The 22018-nt window shown below is 43.1% G+C and overlaps 2 protein-coding genes across 6 annotated transcripts in view; one reads left to right on the top strand and one right to left on the bottom strand.

Moving 5' to 3' along the window:
- Nucleotides 1-9837, top strand: part of PTPN14 (protein tyrosine phosphatase non-receptor type 14) — a 119024-nt gene extending 109187 nt beyond the window's left edge. The window contains exon 19 of the mRNA XM_005441903.3: nucleotides 4046-9837. Within this exon, the coding sequence (XP_005441960.2) occupies nucleotides 4046-4174 (129 nt within the window). The 3' untranslated portion in view covers nucleotides 4175-9837. The remainder of the gene's footprint in view (nucleotides 1-4045) is intronic.
- A 1125-nt stretch (nucleotides 9838-10962) lies between these two features.
- SMYD2 (SET and MYND domain containing 2) overlaps nucleotides 10963-22018 on the bottom strand; it is a 31379-nt gene continuing 20323 nt past the window's right edge. For 2 of the 5 annotated variants that reach the window (XM_055725541.1, XM_055725544.1), the window contains 6 exons: nucleotides 21524-21626; nucleotides 19081-19191; nucleotides 17186-17306; nucleotides 16184-16358; nucleotides 14676-14784; nucleotides 10963-12634 (listed from right to left, as the gene is read on the bottom strand). In XM_055725541.1, coding sequence (XP_055581516.1) covers nucleotides 12554-12634; nucleotides 14676-14784; nucleotides 16184-16358; nucleotides 17186-17306; nucleotides 19081-19191; nucleotides 21524-21626 — 700 coding nt within the window. In that variant the 3' untranslated portion in view covers nucleotides 10963-12553. The remainder of the gene's footprint in view (nucleotides 12635-14675; nucleotides 14785-16183; nucleotides 16359-17185; nucleotides 17307-19080; nucleotides 19192-21523; nucleotides 21627-22018) is intronic. The other 3 variants (XR_008734903.1, XM_055725542.1, XM_055725543.1) reach the window with 3 other exon arrangements.

The following is a 22018-nucleotide window of genomic DNA, read 5'->3' as shown; positions in this document are numbered from 1 at the left end:
TATTGTCTCTGACCTCATCTGGAACAAAACTTAACCGTGTCTTAAGAAAAAGGTGTGTGTCTGTTGGGGAACAGGGCTTTAGGAACTGCAGCCAATATTACAAGACTACTAATACAGTTTAGATTTAAGAATAAGAGCAGTAATAAGAATGATGAGTAACTGTGTGTAGCAATTTGCTTTTCCTCTGTGGCCTGTGTCACTGAGGAACTGTCCAGGAAGAACATCACATCTGGAATAATCATGTGCCACACAGTTTCAACACAACAGCTATTGAAACTCGGGGTTTATGTTGTCAAAGGAATTGCTCAAAGACCAAAACCTCTTGTAGAGATCAGAATGCAGCAAGAGTGACAAACAGACATATATCAACGGCCCCTTCCATTCGTCATCCACTGGATGAGTTGTTTGAAATTCAGGGAAGACTGGATGTACACACCTGAAATGCTCACCTACCTTCTGTGTTACCTTAGAGGAGTTACAGGTTGGAGCCTTTCTCTGCAAGGCACTATGCAAAGGGCAGCTTTCTGGCTCATTCAAAAATGTGAGTCCTAAAGCAGGCAAGTACTAGTACACATCCCTCTTCATCACCATTTTTGAAAAAGTTGATGCAGAAGTGACTGCTTCCGTTGCTCACACAGCAGGCATGCCATTTCTACATGCCAGAGGAAATCTGGATAGTTGCAAGAGCCGTACCCAAATCGTGAGTGTCAGTGTAGCTGCATCTGCTTTATAGTAACCTCTGTATTCTAACGGTGTGCCAGGAACAAACACTTAACAGGTGCACAGCACATTCCGGCCACCTCAGTTTGTCTGCAGTTGACAGAAGTCACCTATTTGGCAAAGACTAGCTGAGTAACAAGCCAAGATAAAGGCAGTAACTCAACATCTGAGCAAGCGGGTGAGCCCTGACGTTCAGAAGAACTCTCATCAACTTCACTAGGAGCTGATGGTAGTGCTCAGTAATGAGGGATTTCTCTGATGTTCCTTTATTAAACAATTCTTTGTCTTGATTAATGGTGAAAATCATCATTAGTATTACAGACAATTTTCCTTAAGGGCTTTGTTGCTCTTGATTGTACTAAGTTAATATTTTTGGTTTGTTAAGATCTAATTAAAAAAAAGATTAAAAATGCTAACAGTATATTTTCAGTTTGTGACAGATACTGCATTCTGCAGAGAGAAGGTTCCTTTTCATGCAGCAGTTTTACTGGTTTATTTTGAAGTAGGATTAATTGGGTTTTTTTTTCTGAAATAAAATTACTTCTTCCTTAAAATGCTTTAGTCTTATGAACTGGTTGATATCCTGAGAAGTGGCCTAGTAAGTAATATTACCATTTTAGCGGTGAAGGTAAAAAGGGGAGGGAGGTTGAAAATCCTGATACAGACCACCTCAGAAAGTCTGCTGCAGTGCTGGAACCAAAACCAGAACTCTTTTGAGTCTGAGGTTTCAGGTTTAGGTAAAAAGCCGTGTGTAATCCAACTCTGTACAGCTTCAGGGCAATTCTAATTGCTTCTGGGCAATTGCTGGTTGAGTCTAAAGCCATGTATCTCATTGCAGGGATATAGTTTCAGTAACTCGCTGTGTAGTAAGTAATATGTCACATCATTACATCCTTACTGCTGTAGACACACAGGACAAGAAAGTAATTGAGATCCTCCTCTACCAACTTCTATTTCTGACTTGGCACCAGGACACTAACTCATGATTGCAGCTGCAGTGCGTTTTCATAGGGGAGATCTTTTAGCTGAGGAGTCAGAAACGAGTAGCGTTTTTGTTTGTTCTTTTTGCAAATGCCACCTTAGCAAAGCATTACGTGGCTTTTTTTTTAACACATGTTGTGATGGAGGTGACTTTGAAGATTCTGCTTACGTGGAGTAAAACACTAAGTTGACTACAAATAGCGAGGTCAAATAGGCAGGATGGGGTTTTCTTTCATTTCTGAGATCAGTCAAAGACTTACACATTTTGAGGAGGTGCAGGGATCACTGTGTGCCCACTAAAAATCAATGAGCTGTCAGGCACTGAACTGCTGAGAGAGGAACGTGGTGTGCAGGTCAAAGCTGGCCTGCATTTTTGTTGCCGTTGCTCAGGTGAGGTCAGGTTCTGCATGACTCTGCTCAGCAAGGACTGCGTGGCTTTCATAACCACCTGAGTCCGGGGAGGCTTTCTCCAGATTAGCAGAGTTAACTGGAAAGAGCTTACGTTTTTCTTTGCACCTGTTTGACCATAATATGGTATTACTCATCAGAAATCTTTACGCTTGTTGACTCTCTAGAGATGTTCATTTACAACAGCTTGTTGGGGTATGTGGCAGTGTATTTAGCCTTGTTTTCAGAAAGTGATAGCCTACGAGTTAGGGCTTGTTCACATGGAGTGGAGATTCTGAGTTCTACATATATGGTCAGAAATGGATATGCAGCGTGGTTTTTATTTAAAACTTGCCAGGAAACTTCCAGTGTGCATGGAAGCAGACTCCATGCTCAGTTGCACCTCCAAAGGTTACCAAGTTGGTTCTCTGTCCATTTGTCCAGGCATTGTGCTTGTAGCATTTCTCATCTCAGCCAAAAGACTTGCCAAGTTCCTTTTTGTGTTTCTGGAATGGCAAACTGGCATTACAAAGCGCAGTTTGTGTTGCCTGGCAAGAGTAACCGTTCTTCGGTTTTATATCTTGAACTGCTTAAGAGCCTCCTCAAAAATAGCATGTATCTGAACGCTTGCATTTGCTGCTGCAGAGGCATTTGTATCCCTCATCCTGGGTCAATTTAAACACTTTTCGAATCTGAGCCTGGCAGGCTGAGCTTCGTGGCTCAATGACTTCTGAACAGCTCCTGGTGTAGCAGATAAAACAGAGTAACATCACAGGTGTTTTGGTCCCTAAGTGCCAGAGATCCGATGGTAACAACGAATGGAATGTGCAGTGATTCCCAGTGCTTTTACCTCACGGGCCTCTGTTCCACACACTCCTTTGGTTTTGAATTCAGACCATTACAGGGTGCCTGTGCCCCAGTGTGCTCAGTGGGGTTAGGGATGTACTTGCACAGTGGATCTTCTGATCCGTCCCCGCTTACTGTGCTTTAGTTCTTGTTCAGAGCATTTTCAGGACATGTGAGTGGATTTCTTTTGTATGAAACTAAGCTGGAAGATGCCGCCGCGGAGAGCACCTAACGTGTCCCAGCTGCTAGTGGATGCGCAGTAGATGCCAACAGACCAATGCTGGCCTGAAGTCTGCAAAACACGTATTGTGGATACTAGGTCCTTGTTTCACTTTACAGATTTCTTTCTCCTGCAGTGTTATTTACTAGCATAGACTTGGCTGTGGGAGGTCAGGTGTCAGAGTTTCTGGATCTTTTGGTGACAGTGAGTTCCCTTCTCTGTTAGTGGATGGATCAGTGCCTTTGCCTGCACTTTTGATTTTGTCCAAGGAACCTTTGTTCTTATGATCCTGACGCCTGCTTGCCATTTGAAAAATCTCTCAGACCATCCCTCTATGAATGTTTGACCATGGATCAGAGTGCGGTATGCAGGTGGCCGCAGGGCCTGTTGATGCACTTGGTGGGAGAGTGTGAACGGAGCTATATAATCTTCACTCTTTAATTTTGTACTAGACCTTCCTGATACATCTAGCCTTTAACCTGAGATAATACAATAAATTTGGTTCAATGCTGAAGCAGAAAAAACTGCAAAGAGAAGCAGTCCTTTTCTTACGCGTTCAGTTGATGATCTGCTGAGAGGTAATCAGCAGTACGCAACTGGAAGTCAAGTCTTTGGTCATCTGCTCATTTACATTACTCCAGAAATTCCTGTAAGCTTCAGTGGGGAAAGCATTGGATATGTAGTAACCTGTATATGCTACTGTAATACTCCTTGAAATGAAACTCCCTTGTTGTTGGGGGGGGGGAAGCAGTATTTCACGACGGTTGGTTATAATTCATTACGTTATATAAATACAGTACAGTTCCCTGTGTCAGATAACTAGTATTTGAGATGACTGATTTAATGAACCGACATACTTATGGGTTGGTTTTTGTTCCCTTTACGTTACAGAAAGTGGATGTTCCTGTGATGCTGAGACACCTGCGGGAGCAGAGAATGTTTATGATCCAGACCATAGCCCAGTACAAGTTTGTCTATCAAGTGCTCATCCAGTTCCTGCAAAACTCCAGACTTATTTAATCTTTTCAAACATCCCAGACCCAGCTTTATGGATCTGACTGAACCTTACTGATGAACAAGGGGAACTGCCTTGACAACACTGTGTGCATATGCTGCACATTTTAAAGTTGTCTTGAAAGTAAGGAATTATTCTTTACTAGAGTCTCCCATGGATTATTTTATACAACATATAATTTATTTTTTCTTGGAATAACTTGTGAATTACTTTAATAACGTGTAAAACTTACAGTGACCTTCAAATTGAACCACATTTGACATGACTGGTCTGCATTGTAACATGTCCATAAGGAAAGCATTCCTTTGTAAAGGTAGTTTACTGGCTTTTGTTTTGCTGCGCAGCTTCTGAAATGAACAGTTATTTGGCAGTGGGCTTTTTCTCATGTAAGAACACTTTGGACCCAGGTATGTGGCTTCTGTGGTAAAAACAGGACCTGCTCGATGTCAGCTACAGCTCTGTACAAGTGGAAGCTGAGGGAACAGAGTCCTGGAGCACGGAGACCTGAGGCTCTGCACATGCAGCAGGGCACGTTACAGAGGGCTCAAACACAGGCCGTTGTGAGGGCACAGAGTTTTGGGTGCTGAACTGTTCAAATTTCACAAGAATTACGGTTTTAGAGTAGTCCTTGAAAAAGGCACTATCAGAGCTTTTAAATGAGGCCTTTGCTACTGTCTGCAGTCCTTGAAGGGATTCAGAGGAGTCGCAGCAGTGCAGCGTGAGGTGCGGTGACCCAGAGCAGCAGGCTGAGGTCGGTGAACGGGTCTTTCTGGTAACTGTGGTGGTTGTGGGTTGAACAGCACAGGAATTTCAACTAAATGCAACTGAAAAAAGCCCTGCTCAAATCAAGCACCTTCTCCTGAATTACACTGAAAGCTTGATTGCCTTGAGGCTCACCTCCTGTAGAAAAGGAATCTCATTTAAGTTGGGCATCTCCAGTTGCCTTAGTTTCACATGTGAACTGTTGTCATCAGCACTGTAATCATTTTACCTTCTAGTCATTTCAGCTTTGTCAAAATGATTGACATGGTCTTTCCTCCATATCGGAGATCTCCAAATAGTGACCCTTGAGAGCTTTAGCTCAGAGTCTTTCTTGATTCTTCCCGTCAGTGCCTCGTGGTTTAAGAAAAATCTGGAGCAGTCTTTCATTCTGTATTGGCAAACCCCATTTTGTTAGGGTGTTTTTGTATTAAATTGCACAGATCATCTCTTTTCTTGGTCTAGTCACTTCGGATTCTCCCTCCTATTTATTATTACTATTTTATCCTGGTAGTGTTTGGGATTCCAGTTAGGATTAGGAGGATGTTGTATGAATACATAAAGGAGAAACAGTTCTTGCCTGAAGTTTACAACCCGAACAGAAAAGGGAAACAGACCTCCTCCACTACGTAACTAGGGCACAGATTCTTAACTGACTTGCCCATAGCCAACAATGAAATCTGTGACAGAGCTAAGGAAAAATCCCCGTGTCCTGTATGTCAGCAGTTAGTGCTCTCCTCCTCCCTCTTCCTCATCCTCTGCCGCAGCATTGTCTGGCTGTTCTGCACAAGGCAGTGCATATCCCCTTCTCTAAACTGTTTATTTCACTGGAGTAAATAGTGTTATGGATTATCTTGCAGCGTGTGCATGGAAGCATTTACTTAAAGCTATTTAGAAGTGATAGCAACTGCATTTATAAAAAATATAGAAAGGGAAAAAAAAAAAAAGCTTTAGTAAGTTGTGGTGGGACTCTTACGCTTATTTCTGGTGTAAGAGATGGAAAGTTCCTGCACTGAGGTCGCCCCCCTCCTCATGCTGACTCCTCTTTCCCACCTCTGCATGCTGCCACCGTCCCCGAGCAGTCCAACACTCTCCGACTCAGCAGTCCTGTCCGATTGCTGGAGAATGGATCAGGAGAGGAGCCTTGGAGGTCTCCGGTCCCAGCCCTGCTCACCCCACAGCGAACTTTAAACTTGGGCAGGCTTGCCCAGGATCCAGTTTAAGAAATCTCCCAAGGGTGGAGATTTCACAGCCTCTCGGGGCATGGGATGCAACGCAGTTACTCTGCCATGATGAAAATGTCTTTCTTGGTAATCCTCTCCCAGGTTAAATTTAATCTCTTAGTCCCATCACTGCTTTTCCATTGCATCCCTGCCTCTGAACCCCTGGTCAACGTACAGAGGCCTACGCCTACAAGCACTCCCAACTTCAGCACCGAAGGGACCGACACACCTACCTTTCCCTAAAATCAGCGGGAGCTTAAGCTAAGGCTCTGTACCAGGATGTGTCTTAAATTAAAACTGCGCTGTGCTGTTTTGGTGCTCTGCAATACAGGCCGAACGAGGTGACAAGGATTCTGGTGGAGACTTCTAGCTACCAACAAATGCTGAGGAGTTATGTAGCTGTTAATATCTTGACCATGTTCCTTTTAAGGATCAGTTGAGTTTTCAGTCAACTTCAGCTTTCCTCTAATTTCTTCTGCCACTGCCAACATATCTCTTACTAAATTAGCAGCAACCATTTAAAGTCTTTTCAGCAGCATCTGCATGATAATTACACAGAGATGCTTTGTATCTGGGAAACAAGCCAAGGAATAAACCTTGAAGCAAAGTGTATTAAATTAGTTATCTCGTTATAACTTTTTGAGTAATTTCCTAATGATGAATTAAGTTTGAACTCCGAGCTGTCAAGTCCCATTGCTCCACTTGGATGTGAGAAGTTGAAAATCAGGAGGGAAAAGAATCTGTTCCTCTGTCTTATTATTCAGTTCTTCTTGGCTGAACGTATACCTCTGTTTCTACAGGGAGCCCAGGAAAGTTATTGCGTAGGAGAATATAAAGAGCTCTGTTTGAAAGGAAGAAAATTAAGCAAATGGGTTTTTTTATGCAAAGATGCATCGTAGGTGTCTTAGAAAAATACTAATTATAAAATGGCATCAAAAGTCCTTTCCAAATTAAGTCAGTGCCTATTAATGAGCCAAGTAAGTGGCCATGTAGTAAACAGTCATTTCCAATTAACTCCTAACGTGGCTGGTTTGGAGGCCAATGTGACTCACTTTTTCCCTTTCGTTGTCAAAGAATGGCAATTTTAAACTTTTCTTTTCATCTGACTTCTATGTATTTTTTCCTGCTAGATTTTATCTTGAGTAGATCGGCTAATACTGTGAGTGAGCTGGGCTGGTGCACGTCTTCAGAGGTTCTTTTCCACTCCAGCTTGCAACCAAACCTCAGCATGCTGATGTTTTATGATTGCAATGTGATACAGTTTTGTAGGGCAAAACCTGAACCTTCTGACTTTGAACCTGTTGTAGTTTTATCAGGCCAAAATTGCTTGGGCAGTATTTCCTAACCTTTAGGGAGTGACAGGAAAATGCATTTTTGCATCCAATTTTATTAGTCATAGCAGGAATGAAAGCATGAGACTTAAAGCAACAGTACTGTTTAGTTTCCGTCTTGCAGACTTTAATGGCAGAGTCCTTAAGCAGAAAAGGAGGACAGTTTGGAGTTGCTGTATGTTGTCTTGCATGTTGGTTGCGGTTTTTTTTAAAAAACATCAAAGCATGACGGTAGGTTCTAAGAGACCTGTTTCATCCATTTGGAATAAAGTCTGGATTGAAAAATCTCGCAAAGATGCCACCAACGGGAAATGAATGGAGCTTTAAGGGTCTGACACAAGCAGTCTTAGCCCGAGGCGCCCACCGTGCAGTCTGGCACATTTATCCTGTCCTCCCTCGCTCCTTCTAAGAGAGAACTCGGAGTGGATGAGTTAAGTCTGACTTGGGAATCCCTTGTGTATATTTTCCTTTTTGTGCACTCTTCATCTGTATTTAACACCACCCCCCCCCCCTTTTTTTTTATTTTGTTCCTTGAACTCTTAGCAATGGTAGTATTCAGGTTGCTGGCATCCAATTCTTGGTTAGAGTTACGGTCTGACCACTTGACGCTCAACACTGTCTGACCAGGGATGGGCGAGATGACAGCCGCGTTCTGGCGCTGCTCCGAGCTGTGGGCATCCTGCTCCTGCCCCCCGCTGCTGCACTGGAGGACGGTGGAGATCAGCTGCTCAGCTCCTACTCCTTCCAGCTCCTCCCCAGGCCTACCTTCGCACCTCTTGTCCTTTGACTACCTGAGGAAGGATGAAGCTTGTCCCACAAACTTTCTCCTCTACAGGTATATAGGGACCCTAAATACTCAGCCTTACCAGAAATGCCTCTTCCCTAAACTGGTTGCAGCTGGCAGGAGACATCATCTGTGAGAACTTACTCAATCAACTGCTAACGTAGTCCGTATAAAAAGTACATCGCAGCCCATTTGTTCCACTTACTTATATCAGTTAGCCACAAATATTATTTGCATGATTTCAAGAGCTTTTTTTTTTTAAAAAAAATACTTTCTTGTAAACAGACAGAAATGCAAATAGGAAAAAAAATAAGTTGGAAAAGAATGAGTAAGTCTCATGAGATGGTCATTTTAAACTAACACATTATTTTTTGATCCAATACCTGCTATGTCTGCGTAGCCCACAAGCGACCCTAAAATAAGTGCTGATGGGCAATCTCGTGCCTGGATGGAGCACACATCGATGGGGAAAGTTCAGAGCTACTGCCCATGCTGCATTCCACCCCGCTGACTTCCCACCGGTCTCCTGGGGTGAGGTGGAGACTGAACTGGCTGTTGTCAGTCTTGCGAACAGTTTGTGAACGCTGTGCTCAGAAAGTGGACGCATCAAGATGGCCGGTACCTGCTGTAGCAGTTCTTGTTAAGAATGCTTTACATCCAGAGAGCTAGGGTGGCATCCAGCGCGTGAAATAAAGGATGCATTGTACTGAAGGAGCAAGTACCAGAACTGACCTTGAAAGGGAAGCGCTGCACTGCATGAAAACGTCATTTGATCACCCCTCTACAAAACTGGATATAAATCTGCTGCTGTATATCCAAGTCATGCGGAGTTTGGAGAAGGGTTTTGATGCCAACAAGAGAAAAGGTTACAAGTCTATAAACCCCAAAGGCAATCGCCCCAGGTCATTCTTCGCCTCGTAGAGAGGTTTTCTTGTAGAGAGGTTTTCTTGTAGAACGTGGTGCTATGGGAACTACAGATGCCAGCTTAGTCTTTGGAGAGGAGGATGTCATACATGCAGCTGCATGCAGCCTCAGCTTGCAGGGACTGCGATTTCAGGAAGGTAACAGCTGACTGCCTGGGCTGCTGGGCAAACAACAGAAGATGGAGGTCTTAACCACAGTTAAACTGCATCAGGTTGTGAAACAAAACATTTAGCACGCAGGTCAAAAATATCAGTATTTATTAGAGTATCTTTTAAGTCTTCTAGACTATCTTTTTAGTCTTTGAGGCTACAGTTCCCTTGGTTCCTCTCAGCCAAATATTTTTTGGCTGGCGTTTCTTTCAAGTTTTGTTGCCTGTGCTTTATGTGCACTCTCAGTGAGTTTCCCACATGCTACAACAGCAGGACTTTGCCTTTGGAAGGCTACTGGAAGTCAGCAATAAAATAGCAGCTTTCACTGGAGGATCCCAGCACTCTTTAACAGCAAGGGAAAGATTCATACTTCTGCTGATCCCTGAAATGAATATAGTCCTTAGTAGTTTTACTCTTTCAAATCACCTGGGTAAGGACTCAGTGTTTTGGACACTCAGCTCCAGCTATTTCAGGGGCAGTGTTCCCGAATTAGGCAGGCAGGAATAAAAGGCAGTGGCTTCCCGCAGCTGGTAGCTGACACCTCAGGGAGAATCACGACTGTGTCTGGAAGAGGGTGCTCGGCCCCTCCAGCACACCTGGCAACCAGTCCTTCAGGGCCTTCCTAAGGCAACAGTTACATCCTGCCCGTGTTGAAAAACTGCTGATGGATCCATCCTCTGTGAATCTCATCACCTTGTCTTTAGAACCCATTTATCCCTCTGGCCTTCACAATGTCCTGTGTTGGTAGGTTCCACAACTTAATTATATACTACATTTACAAGAACTTCCTTTTTGTGTATGTTAAACAGAAGTATTTTCTTGCTGCTACTCTGTCTTTAAAAGAAAAAATCCTTAGTGCCAGAAACACTGTTAATACAATGTTTATCCTGTTGAGATTGCTCCATACAGAAAACATTTTCCTCATTAGTAAAGTACCTTTCTTTGGTTATTTTACAAAGGAAAGAAGTTTACACATGCAGATGACTGTAATATTCCCATATATAACTGTGTGGGATATATGTTAAATGAAATAACATGTTTATGCCACTGGATTTTACTGTCCTGTTTTACTTCAGTATTTTGTTATTTCCTGTTTTATTTGTTCTGTAATTCTGTACACGAGAGTTTGGAACAAAACAGTGATTTGAATCCCCCCACCTCATGGTATGTACGCATTTTGTGGAGAAATGAGACATCAGTTATGTGCCCTTCCTGCCCCCCACTCCCTCCTGTTAGGGCTGAATGGCAGAACTATTCTATGCTATTGAAAGCCTTTAAAAAAAAAAATCTATGCATGCTATTTTATATTCTAATGTATTATTCATATCAGTACATAAGCTTATGCTTGTCAGTTTTATCTTGTGTATAGAACTGATTACTTTTGACAGTATTTTTGCACTGTTTCTTTACTTTCTCTTTTTATAAAGTTTATTCAGCATTAATTGACTGCAATAATTTTTTACCCCTTTCACTGCCTTTGTGTAAATAGTTTCTTATATGCTTTTGCAAATACGAGAATGTCTTCACTCACTAAGTGTTTTTGGTAAGGCTGTCCTTCATACTCACAGTATACAATAAACCATTTTTTTTTCAAGGAAAACTATGCTTGTGTTCTTTCCGGTACCAGCTTAAGGTTTTGCATTTACACCTACTGTGCTTGTATTACTTTCCCATGTTAAACTGACAGGCACAGCCGGGGCCACAGTGAGCGCTGAAGAACCTTCTGTAACCTGTCATCCAAGTTTCATGCAGGCAAGTCTCCTACTGGTGCTCGTGGTAAACCAATCCCATTCTTCAGTCCCAAAGTATAATCTGGGCTCTGGCCAGGCTTCCTGAAGGGAAGGTGCTAGTTCTCTGGCTGTGGGTTTACTTGACATGATAGATGTTAGGATAAAAGTAGTCGGCTGGTACTCTCTTCCTGGGCTTGGCTGTAGCTAAGTGGCCCCGGCCTTCCGGAATCGTAAGATCTGGTGCAGTTCTATGTACTCCAGCAACAATTGCTGGCTAGAGAGCAATGAAAGCTTTCAGCAAAATGAGCTGACAAACCCTTGTTCTCCACCAGTTTTATTTTCAGAGCAGCGCTTACAGGAAAGAAAATAAGATGAAGTTCTTAATAGCAATGCGTTCTCTCTCTGTCATCATACTTCATAAGCTGTGAAAGCAGTAAGGAATGGTCATGGAGTTTTACTGTGCAACATATTCCAACTTTGTACTTCCAGCATCACAGCCACGCTCTCCCTCCTCTTCCCAATCCTTAAAAGCAATCTCCTGTCATTCAGCTAAACGGAGGAAAAAAAAAAACCAACCTCTGCTCTTACATATGGCCAGAAAAAGCTGTCTTCAATTTTTTTCCTCAGAAAATGCTCCTGTTCCTCTATTAAAAGCAATTGCTAATGTATTAATAGAATAGTTTTAATCCACTGGAGTCAAAGGTACAGCTATAAGGAAATAACAGCTCTGTTCTGCAATAAATTTTTAAAGGGGATTAAAAAGCCAGCAGTTGCACAACTCATGCCTAGTGCAAGCCTTCCAGCTCTGAGGTAGGTGCCAGTGTTCTCTGTATGAAACATGCCGAGCTCTAGGTCCGTACAGGGACGAATCCCCCGATCCCCACCTACCCGGAGCAGCGCTGGGCCTGCAGATTAACTGCCCGAGGGAATGATGGTGGCTTTCCTGCACAATGCGCAGAATTCATCACCCTCGTCACCCCTTCTCTCAGCTAAGTCACTGCAAACAAAAATGATTTGTGAAAAGGGGAATTGGATACTAAACCACAACAACAACAACAACAAGTACAGCTTTTGCTACTTAATTTGTCAGATTAAATGAAACATTTGGCAGAACTACTGCACCCATGTAAGTGTGTAAGTGCAATCAAGAGGGGTCAAGAACACTTTATTTACTTGACACAAATAAGATACACATTAAAACCCATGAAGAAAAAAATGGCCACTTTTGCACGTGAGCTGTCAGAAGGCATAACCTTTAAGAAACCATGAATGCTTCCTCAAAAAAAAAAAAAAAAAAAAAAAGAAAAAAGGCAGTTGTAGATGTGTTGAAAGCTCGGAACATTTTGCAAGGCCTAAGTGTGTTTGTCATTCCAATTATAGGACAGAGCTGTGTTCATACTCTACCGTTTTTCAAAGCGCTCCTGAAGGTTTCCATAACAGGGCTTTTTAAATAAAGGTTTGAAGGATTGCATAGATTCAAAGGCTCAGTGGCCCTCTAATTCCTTTTTGATCTCTGAAATGTATGGATGATCCTTCCCATGTGCTACTTCCATGATAGCAATTGCCTATGAAAAGAAAAAAATATTCACACAATTGATTCATATATAACACCAGGCTATAAATACTCTCTTTAGAGGTTTGAAACAGTCTGACACCTCTAGCTACTTTTTGTCCCCTTGTAGTCATAAACCCAGTAGGAAATAAAATGAAATTCAAAACTAAGTAATAAAGGTTTTACATTCAGAGAATACATCTTTCATCTTACAGGATCCCAAAGCACCTTTCAAAATATTCCTGACAAAACTACTTTGAATGCAACCAGCTCCAGGACAGAAAACTGCGAGTGGGATGGGTAATGTTCTGGCAGAGGACTGAACCAGGATCAGAGGGAGCTCTGTTCCCAGCAATTCCTGCTTCTGCTGGCAGACTGACGGGCAGGCCTATTGCGGAAGGACTGTCAGACCCGATTCTGAAAACCCTCCACCGGTTCCAGGGGCTGCCAACGCTTTACGAAGGAAGCCATTGCTTAGGCAGCCGCCGAGGCAAAAGCAAGATCTTGTCAGATTTGGACGGCTGCTGCCATGCCTTTCACCTACAGCCTGTTCTGGTCCCAAGAGTGAATGTTTAGGCAGCCAAACCTCCTGACTTGCACTTCCCTGCCACTGCCCAAACCACGTTGCAGAGTGGGTGCAGAGGCAAGATTCCCACTTGAGAGAAGGACAGCAGCGGCCCCAAACAGATGTGGTAAAAGACAGCAGCAGACAGGACTGAAAGAAGCAAGTTCAGAGTAAGTCTGAGAATATTTAAAGACCACAGTGCTAAGATAAAGCAAGGAATTGCAACAGCCTAGCCCTCAGAACATTTAGTCATTTTCTCCTCAGGAAACCTTTATGGAATTAAGCTCTCATGTTTAAGTCAGGACAACAAGAGCCTTTTGGTCCACCTCGGCAGCAGTGAGAAATGACTCCGTTCCCCTCCTGCCCAAAGCAGAAAGGAGGGCCCTCTGGACAAGCTGCTCGCAAACTGACAAAGAACAATGCTTTTGTTTTTCCACTAAATCCCAAACATCAGGGGCTGGGATAACTCTGGGCAGTTCCTGTAGGCAGCTTTTGGAAGTGAGTCATTAGAAAATGTTTGTGTTAGGAAGCTAACTATGCCAACAAATCTACCTACAGTTCTCAACCCCCCATCCCGTGTTCCTACTGGCACAAATCCCAGTTTTAGTCAAAGCTTAACACCACAGCGAAGGAAAACCTATGCTAATTTTAAACTAGGTAACAGTTAAATTTTAGAGCATATATTCTTGTAGTATCTTGCTGGATGGCTTTGTTATTGCTGGCTAAAAACTTGCCAGCATCTAAAAAGGAAGAAAAAAAAAAACCAAAAAAATGCGACATTCCACACCAAGTCATTATATGCCACAGTAGTCACTGATGCTTAAGAAACTAAAATAAACTTATATCCAACCACAACACATGGAGAAGGTCAAGAACTGTGTTACAGACTAATAACGAAACAGAAGAATAAAAAACTAAAGAATAAAGAACAGACTAATAAAAAGGGGTGAAGAAAAACGTCAAACCAAATGCTGTATTTGCCAATTTCAGCATTACCAGATGCACTGAATTCCCTTCAGCTATTTAAAAATCAATTGGTTCCGCAACAAATAACCACCAAAAAGCATGCCTAGTTTAACTTGGATATAGAAATCACAGACTTCAATGAAACACGATGTGCCCTTTGAAAGAGCCAAGCATTTTTTCCGTCCTTACCTAGCAAGGGAGGAGAAGCTAAGAGTTCGGCTTCATTTACACTAGTACAGCTCTAGCTCAGTGAAGAATGTATAGCAAATGTTTAAGCATAATTCTCACTCCAGCTGCCGCAGTAGAGTTCACCATGGAAAGGCAGGAGACCCCTTCCCTGCGAGAACAGACCTGCACTGCATCTTTGGGAAAACTGGAACTGAGCCAAAAGTCCAGTAACCAAATATATTAACACACAGTGCGTTTCCTACCACGCCAGGCTTGCTGACAGAGAAGCACAGAGTGTTTCAATGATCCCATGCCTGAACTGGGATTCTTAATGAAGAAACCAGGAAATAAATACCCTCTTCAGGGCTTTAACTCCAGCCGTTCTGTTCTCCAGTGCCATATACAGTCTCCCTAATTTCAGCCACATGGAGGAAACATTCAGTGAGTAGGAGGGATAATGTTTACTGCAAGAGAGAAAGAAATTCAGCTTTATCAAACCTGGCAGTTTCATAGCATTTTCCCAGCCCCCGTCCCCCTCTCAGGGGGCAAGAAGCTGCCCCTGCCCATTCACCGCTCATCCCCTCTGCCATGGCTGCCAGGAGTCAGTGCCAATTGTGTCTGGGATGGGGACGCCTGTCAATTGGGAATTGAACTGAAACCACCATATGCCCCTGAACAGCTGTCAGATGGCAATGACTTTCTGCCACCGGTTTTAATCTAGCCAGCTGCAGCAAGAGACAGCATTGTTACGAGTTTTTGGAGCCACCCTACAGGCACAGAGGTAACTCTGCCTATTCCACAATAGACGGTCTCTAGTGGAAAGCAAGGGGCCCTCTGCAGCGTGTACAGCACACACGCCACTCCGTACTCGCACACACGGAGCTAGCAGAGCCTGGTTCAGCAGAGCTGACCTGGAATGCCAGGCTCGGAGCCAGAGGAGCTGGGCAAGTCCCAGGGAAGATAAATAGTACTGAGCCCCCAGGGGTGGAATGTTGGCTCCTTCTTTGTATCGCTGCTCTCTGCCAAGTGATCTGTGACTTTACGTTGGCACCTGCTCCAAAGGGAGAGCTTTACGTGCGCTCCCCCCAGCTGGCAAGAAAGTCACTTCTCAAGATGAGAACCTGCTTGGGAGATTCATGGCAGTGCATAACTGGCTGGCTGTAAGGAACGAAATTGCTACTGTAGAAACACAGAAAAAATTATGGGAGAGAGTACTAGTTCTTTCCCGCAGAGGCTGCGTGCTGCCTTGCCCCACATGGGGCTTCAGCCTGCACATTCTCCCACCCCTCCAGCTCTGGGGCAGCGGAGCTGAGGGCCACCAGGGCAGGCAGCGCAGGGCAGCACCCAGCTGAGCTCACCTCCAGCTCCCTCTGCTGCTCAGCACCGGCCCGGGGACACGGCTCTGCTCCCCTGCGACCGGGGGCACCGGCCAGGCAAGGACTGGGAGCGGGCGGGAGGCCGAAAGCAACAGCGGCCTTTGCCTCCATGACCTTCTACAAAATATTGACTGCAGATGCAATTCGAAGCTCTTCTTTAATATAAAGTATTACGATTTTTTTTAAAAAAAACCCAAAACAGTATTTATGTAGCTATGCAGAACTAGCACAGTACCCAAGGTGGTGCACACTTTGAGAACTCAAAGCAAGGATTTCAGAGTAGCCTTTTGCTATATATTGCAGACCACGTTTTGAAAGTAACAAAATCTGTCCCAGGATTTAAACATTCCTTTTTGAGTAGTGATGTCATGGGTAGCGTGTTTATACAATACGTACCGAGAGAAATGATCTCTGCCCAAACTTGTCCCAATTACTCAGATTACTGAATTAGAGCACTAAAAAAAAATAAAAATAGTCTCATATTTACCTGTATGGTCTGATAATTTTTTGCCCATAACGCAGTGCACCTTCCCAGTCCTGCATGTAGAGACAGACACCCATGGCTTGGTACATCATATGTAACATATAAACATTACTGTCTGCAAACACTGCGCCCATCTTGTCCAGGCTGAGTTCACAGATCTCCAGTAATTCACCAGGAGGTATGAAGAAGTCAAGGAACCCAAAAAATAGATGGCCTCTCGTTAGACAGCTACCTGGTAATGCCAAAGAAGAGTCAACTTAAACTTGTTCAGAATGGTTCTGAGAAGTCCTCTTTTCCCTCAAGTAGCATCAAAGCATCTATGCTACAACCGCAGAACTACTCTGAGAGGTATTCTATACACAGAGGCATTCTGCTCACAAGACTATACCCTCTCCTACTCAGATATTGTTAAAAAAAAAAAAAAAAAAAAAAAAAAAAGCTTTCAGATTTAAAAGACAACAAAAAAAAGCAGCTTTCCTGAGTCAGCACCACACCAGCAACGTGTCAGAAGGGGGAGTGAAATTCCCCGGGCAGAGGGCACTGAATCAGGCATGAGATAGCCTGGTCTGCTTCTGGCCCAACAAATCTTGCATTTTTGTCTGCATCGTACCACGGTTACAAGAGGTGGGCTCATAACCATCAGCGATAGCTGCAGCCTCACACGCAGCCTCTCAAAACGGGGCAGTGTTACAGCAGACAGAGGAGCACATAGCTGTGCTCAGCCCCGTCCCTGGCTTGCCCTTGTGCAGACAGCCACGTGCTGCACTCCCAGAAACTGAGCGCTGCACAAGAAGGAACAAACACGGGGTTTCAGTCCCACAACACCTCCAATGTTACAATGCCCCCTGCCTCCAGGGACAGCTCTCCAGACACAGAGAGGACAGAGTTAAGTTTAACTTCGAATGGTCATAGTATTTCTCCTGCAAGTACTTCTGAAGCAATCCAGCAGGTAAGATTTTTAGGTCACACACCAAGCCAGTGGGGTCAGGGTGAGACAAAGGATATATTTGTAGTGTTTGGCTCTTCTGAATTCCTCAATCACGTTCCTGGCATATCTGATCATGTCCTGTACCGTCTCTGCTGAAGGAGGATCATTCAGCTTGCAAATTTCCAGTTTCTCTTTATCCTGGAGGAAACACAATGGACATTACAAATGCAGGTTCCAAGCCCCACAAATAAAGGTGCACCTGCTACACAAAATTACTCTAATAAAAAGACACAGATGGAGACTTAAGCTCTTCAAAGAATGTAAAAACAAAGGCAGAATGTGCACCTGCAATTCTTCTCTAAAGCCTTGGCTGGGAATCCTAGAATCCTTTGCTCCTTCCAGTTCATCTGCCATTCTCTACTTTCATGAGGTCCCCCTTCTTTTGAAAGATCCAAGAGCTTTTCGATTTTGTGATGAAAGCAGTTTTACATAGGAAATTTCACTGCTTCCAAGAGATTAGGGATTAAAACAAATATAATTTAAAGACTAGAAAAGCCCAAATACCTTAGGCCTAACACCAAGTGATAACTCAGTGGAAAACGAGATGATATTAAATGCTGAAAAGGATCCTTCACATCTACAGACAAAACCGCATTTCCACATAATTTGTTACTTCTGCTGGACAACTCCCACCTACTCTTATCTTTCTGTCTAACTTGCTACTTCATGAAGAGTCAGCTGCAATGTGAAGACAATCTTTTGCTCTTTAAGCCTCATGTTGTTGCTAGATTCCTTTTTCCTTTATTATTTCATCTGCCAGTTGAGAGGACAATAGCGGACTCTTTCCAGAGCTGAGTGAGGCTGAGTGGCAGGTGATTCCAAGAGCACGTTTATTGGAAATCACAGATGAAATCCTGGCTCCATTAAACTCAGTGGCAAAATTATCTAGGTAACCATGGGGAAAACACAACTACAACGTCAACAGAATGGCCTCAAACAAGAATATTGGGTACTATTTGGAAAAAAAGTTACAAAAGATGACGCCATTTAGAGGAAGGAGATGGCTGTCTGGTCAGCTTGGGAAGTAGCTCCTAAAAGGAAACCTTTCTGAAAATGGGGGGCGGGGGGGGAGGGGAGAATGATCTGGGACTTAAGGATCAGATTATGCCAGCCAGACTGATCTTGCTTGGAATGACAGATGAGATACACCAAAGCTCAATTCTTCTAGGACCTCCAGTAAAGGAAGTCCAAATGGTAGGACAGGTACATTTATTTCTTTATCTGTTGGGTTTGGGTACCTTTTTTCTGACCCATAAGTGCTTTTCACCTTGTTTTAAAGAACACTGTCTGCATGTCTGCCTTTGCCCTTTGAAGGGCACCAGGTGATGTCTAATGAACATAAATCTGGCCTGCACATCACAAGGGCCTGTGGCACGGGACCACCCTGTCCGTGAGAAGACTGGTATGATGCCGTTGCAGGAATGCCAGTTTCACAGACTCTATCTCCAAATCATCCAGCAATGTCATGGAACCTCATCTAGAACTGACTGAGATGTCCCAGGCGGGAACTGCAGCAGGCAGGACTCTATCCCAGAACAGGTCCCCAAAAATGCCCCAAGCAAGATTCACTCACTGGGAGTTGGTATAAAACATGCAGTTAGAAAAAAATTCAGTCTGCGCAAAATTCTTTTGGCCAGGTAACATAGACAGTGTAATTATCTACTTATAACAGTTTTCAGCTTTGCTTTGTAGCTCAACTTTAAATAGGCCTTTACAAGGAAATTTCCTGATGTGTCATGATTACAGTGGAACGAATGAGTATCAGAAAGTCTTCTAGTCAGAAAAGCAACCTCCCCCCCACCTTGCATTATTCTACTTTCCAAAATGTAATTAAAGCTGATAGAATATTACATCTAAGGACCTGGCTAGATGCCTTGGCAGTCAGAAGCATTTTTCACACCAATTTTATTACCTTTTCTTTTGTAATGCACTCCCTGCAATCACAATTAAAGAAATATGAGTCTCTTAACCGGTCATTTCTGTCTTCTGTGGGATACAACAGGTCAATATAGCTGGTAAAAACCTATATGGTAAAAACATAGCCATCAGTGAAAAGCAGTGTAACTAGACGTATTTATCACTACTAGTTCTGGTATATGTGGTATGACAACTACACATATTCATGCACCTGCAGCCACATCACCTGCCTGTTCCCTCATATTCCAAGCCTCTTGGCAGCACCAGGAGTTGCCATTTGTGAATGCAACCTGACAATGAAGTGTTTCCTTTCCTGCTCATTACAGCATTTGCCTCAAATTGGCTTAAACCCAGGACAGCAAGATTCAGGTGTGGACAAGGAAACTATCACAGCATCAATCTGAGGCTCCTGTCAAGACTACAAAAAGAGATGCCTACTTTTCACCAGTAAAATAACAGTTTCAGGTATTATAATAGGATAAATTACAGTGGCCTGGTTTTCTGGAGGCTAGGATCTCAAATTTTTCTTTTTGAAAACCTATGAAAAATTGCAGCAATAGCAGTCACTAGTAGCTTTAGAAACTTAGGACAAGACCTTCAGATCTCTGAAGAGAGGCCCAGTGCTCCAGTTCTAGGAAAATGCCAGATTTACTTCAGCAGCCACACTTCAAAGCACAGAAAACCTGCTTTTGAACATTTTACAGGCTCTTCACATCCACTATTCTTAAGTTTTCCTCTACTTCAATGATCTTCAGGAAAGAACTCTTGCAACTCCCTTTAACGCTCTGTTTTTAAAATGAGACCTCCTCCAGGAAGCATCATACGCACAGCACAGTTGATCATTTTGCAGACCAAGGAACAGCTTTAGTTCCATTTCCTCGTTTTTAGTTATTTTAAATGCTTTGCTCAGTCTTTATGCTTAAGGTTTCTTTCTTCTTTAAAGAAAAACGTATGTGTAATTACATACAGTACATCTTCTTCTTACTCTGTGTGATCTCACACTTTCCTTCACACTCCTGTCCTCCTTTCCCTGTTTTCAAAGCATGCAAAATCCAGGAACCACATTTACAGCAAAAGCTTTTAAAATGTTCCAGTGCAATGGCCACGCGGATCCTGAAGATGGAGACACAGGCCGTAAGACTGCACAGAGCCCAAGCAGAACCATGAGCTCACATCTATAAAATTCTTAACTGCCAAAAAAGTGAACGTGCACAAACCAAGAAGTCCTGGAGAACTGATGCAGCTTCTAAGACACAACTCAATCAAAAGAAGATGCCAAGCAAGATAAATACTCCCCATCTCTACTTCTCACAGTAAGCCCTACCAAAAATTGCTGAAAACGTCTGGGATTCCACAGTAAAAATCCAAAACCAGGATCAGTCCTTGTCCATTACCAAACTGCATTTGCAGTGACTGCCAACATCACAGACAAATCATCGATAGTAAATGGCATAAAAAGAAAGAAGTTGCTGACCTAAGTCATTCAACCTTGGCTCCAACAACTAAACTCACTTTGTTCACAATGGTGAACAGCTATAATCCACAAAAATAACCTCTCTCCCCTTCTTCAGAATGGAATCACTACTTCAGAAAGCAGCAGGAGTTAGCAAAATCAAATCTGAACTTATTTTGATCAGCATTAACCTTGCCTACTAAATTAACAAATGAGCCACTGAAACGATGCAAATTCCCTCCCCAGAGAGATTGTTCCAGATCTTCATCCCCTGAAGGTATTTGCACATCCTCCTCAACTCTGTTTAACATCTTTTTTCTTTTGTTTAAAGTAAAAAGCAGCTCTGCTGCTGAAGACTCCCTGCCAAGTTCATTAATTGATTGAGAAAGTTTCAAAGTAAACCCAGAGCCTTACTCAATTTCACAGAATTTTATCAATCACTGTCCAGCTTCACTCCACTTAAAAACACACTCTTATTCTTCTGTGACTTCCCAGCGAACGCCGCTGAGGTGATACGACCAAGTCTCATGTTTTGTGGATGCTCTGCCCAAACAGAAGTCGAAGGACTTATCTGTACCCATTTACCTTGTTTATTCTGGCTTCAATTTCAATACGTTGCTATTACACTGGGAACTACTATAGCAGTAATAATTTGCTTTGATCTTGGAATTTCAAAGCACCAGCCAAACATCAGGCTCGTTTCACAGATGGGTAAACTGAGACAGAGGCTGGCAGATACACAGGACTGCTGCAGGTGCTCTTCCCTTGTTTTAGTACAAAATAGGATACCACCTCCAAGAATCACATCAGTCCTCCAGAGCAAACCCAACTTTTCCAAAGCAACATCTTACCTTCTCTGAGAAACAAGAGATCCTTCCTCCCTGTTATTAAATTGCCATCTAACTGAAATGAATCCTGACAAGCAGAATGGATCCTACTTTCAGGATGCATGCATACAAAGCACATTCAAACACGCTGCATTTACCTCCTCTCCAGGCTCAATCTCTTTAACAGCTCTGACTTCAGCCAAAGTCCCCTTGTAAGTTACAATCACATTTGGGCAACAGCTATGGTTCATCAATGCAACGCTGTAAAAGTAGAAAAGTAAACCTTTTCCCACACCACCAGCAGCAGGCAAAAAGTTAAGCACCACTTCAGAAAACAAATTAACTCTGAAAGATTGATTCAGTCTCTCTCTGTTAGCTGTTTTTATTCTGAGGCTTAACATGAAGGTAACCTTGGGAAAATCTGTTGTACTGTTATTTATTCTAATGGATGGAGAATGGCTGTGCTAATGTATCATTATAATTTTTAAATCCTATTATTTCAGGACTAGGGAAGTTATTATTTTCCCATTCTTACAGTGCTATGGGACAGCTGACAGGGGCGTTCATGTAGCTTAACTATCAACATCCTATTTAGGTATCTATGATAGACAGACTATCTTCCTCAGAGCAGAAGGAAAGAGAAACACATTTAG

This window comes from Falco cherrug, chromosome 13 (assembly GCF_023634085.1).
Source record: "Falco cherrug isolate bFalChe1 chromosome 13, bFalChe1.pri, whole genome shotgun sequence".
Classification (NCBI taxonomy): Eukaryota; Metazoa; Chordata; class Aves; order Falconiformes; family Falconidae; genus Falco; species Falco cherrug.
The sequence above is the reverse complement of the archived record's forward strand: the minus strand, read 5'-3'. Positions and strand labels throughout refer to the sequence as shown.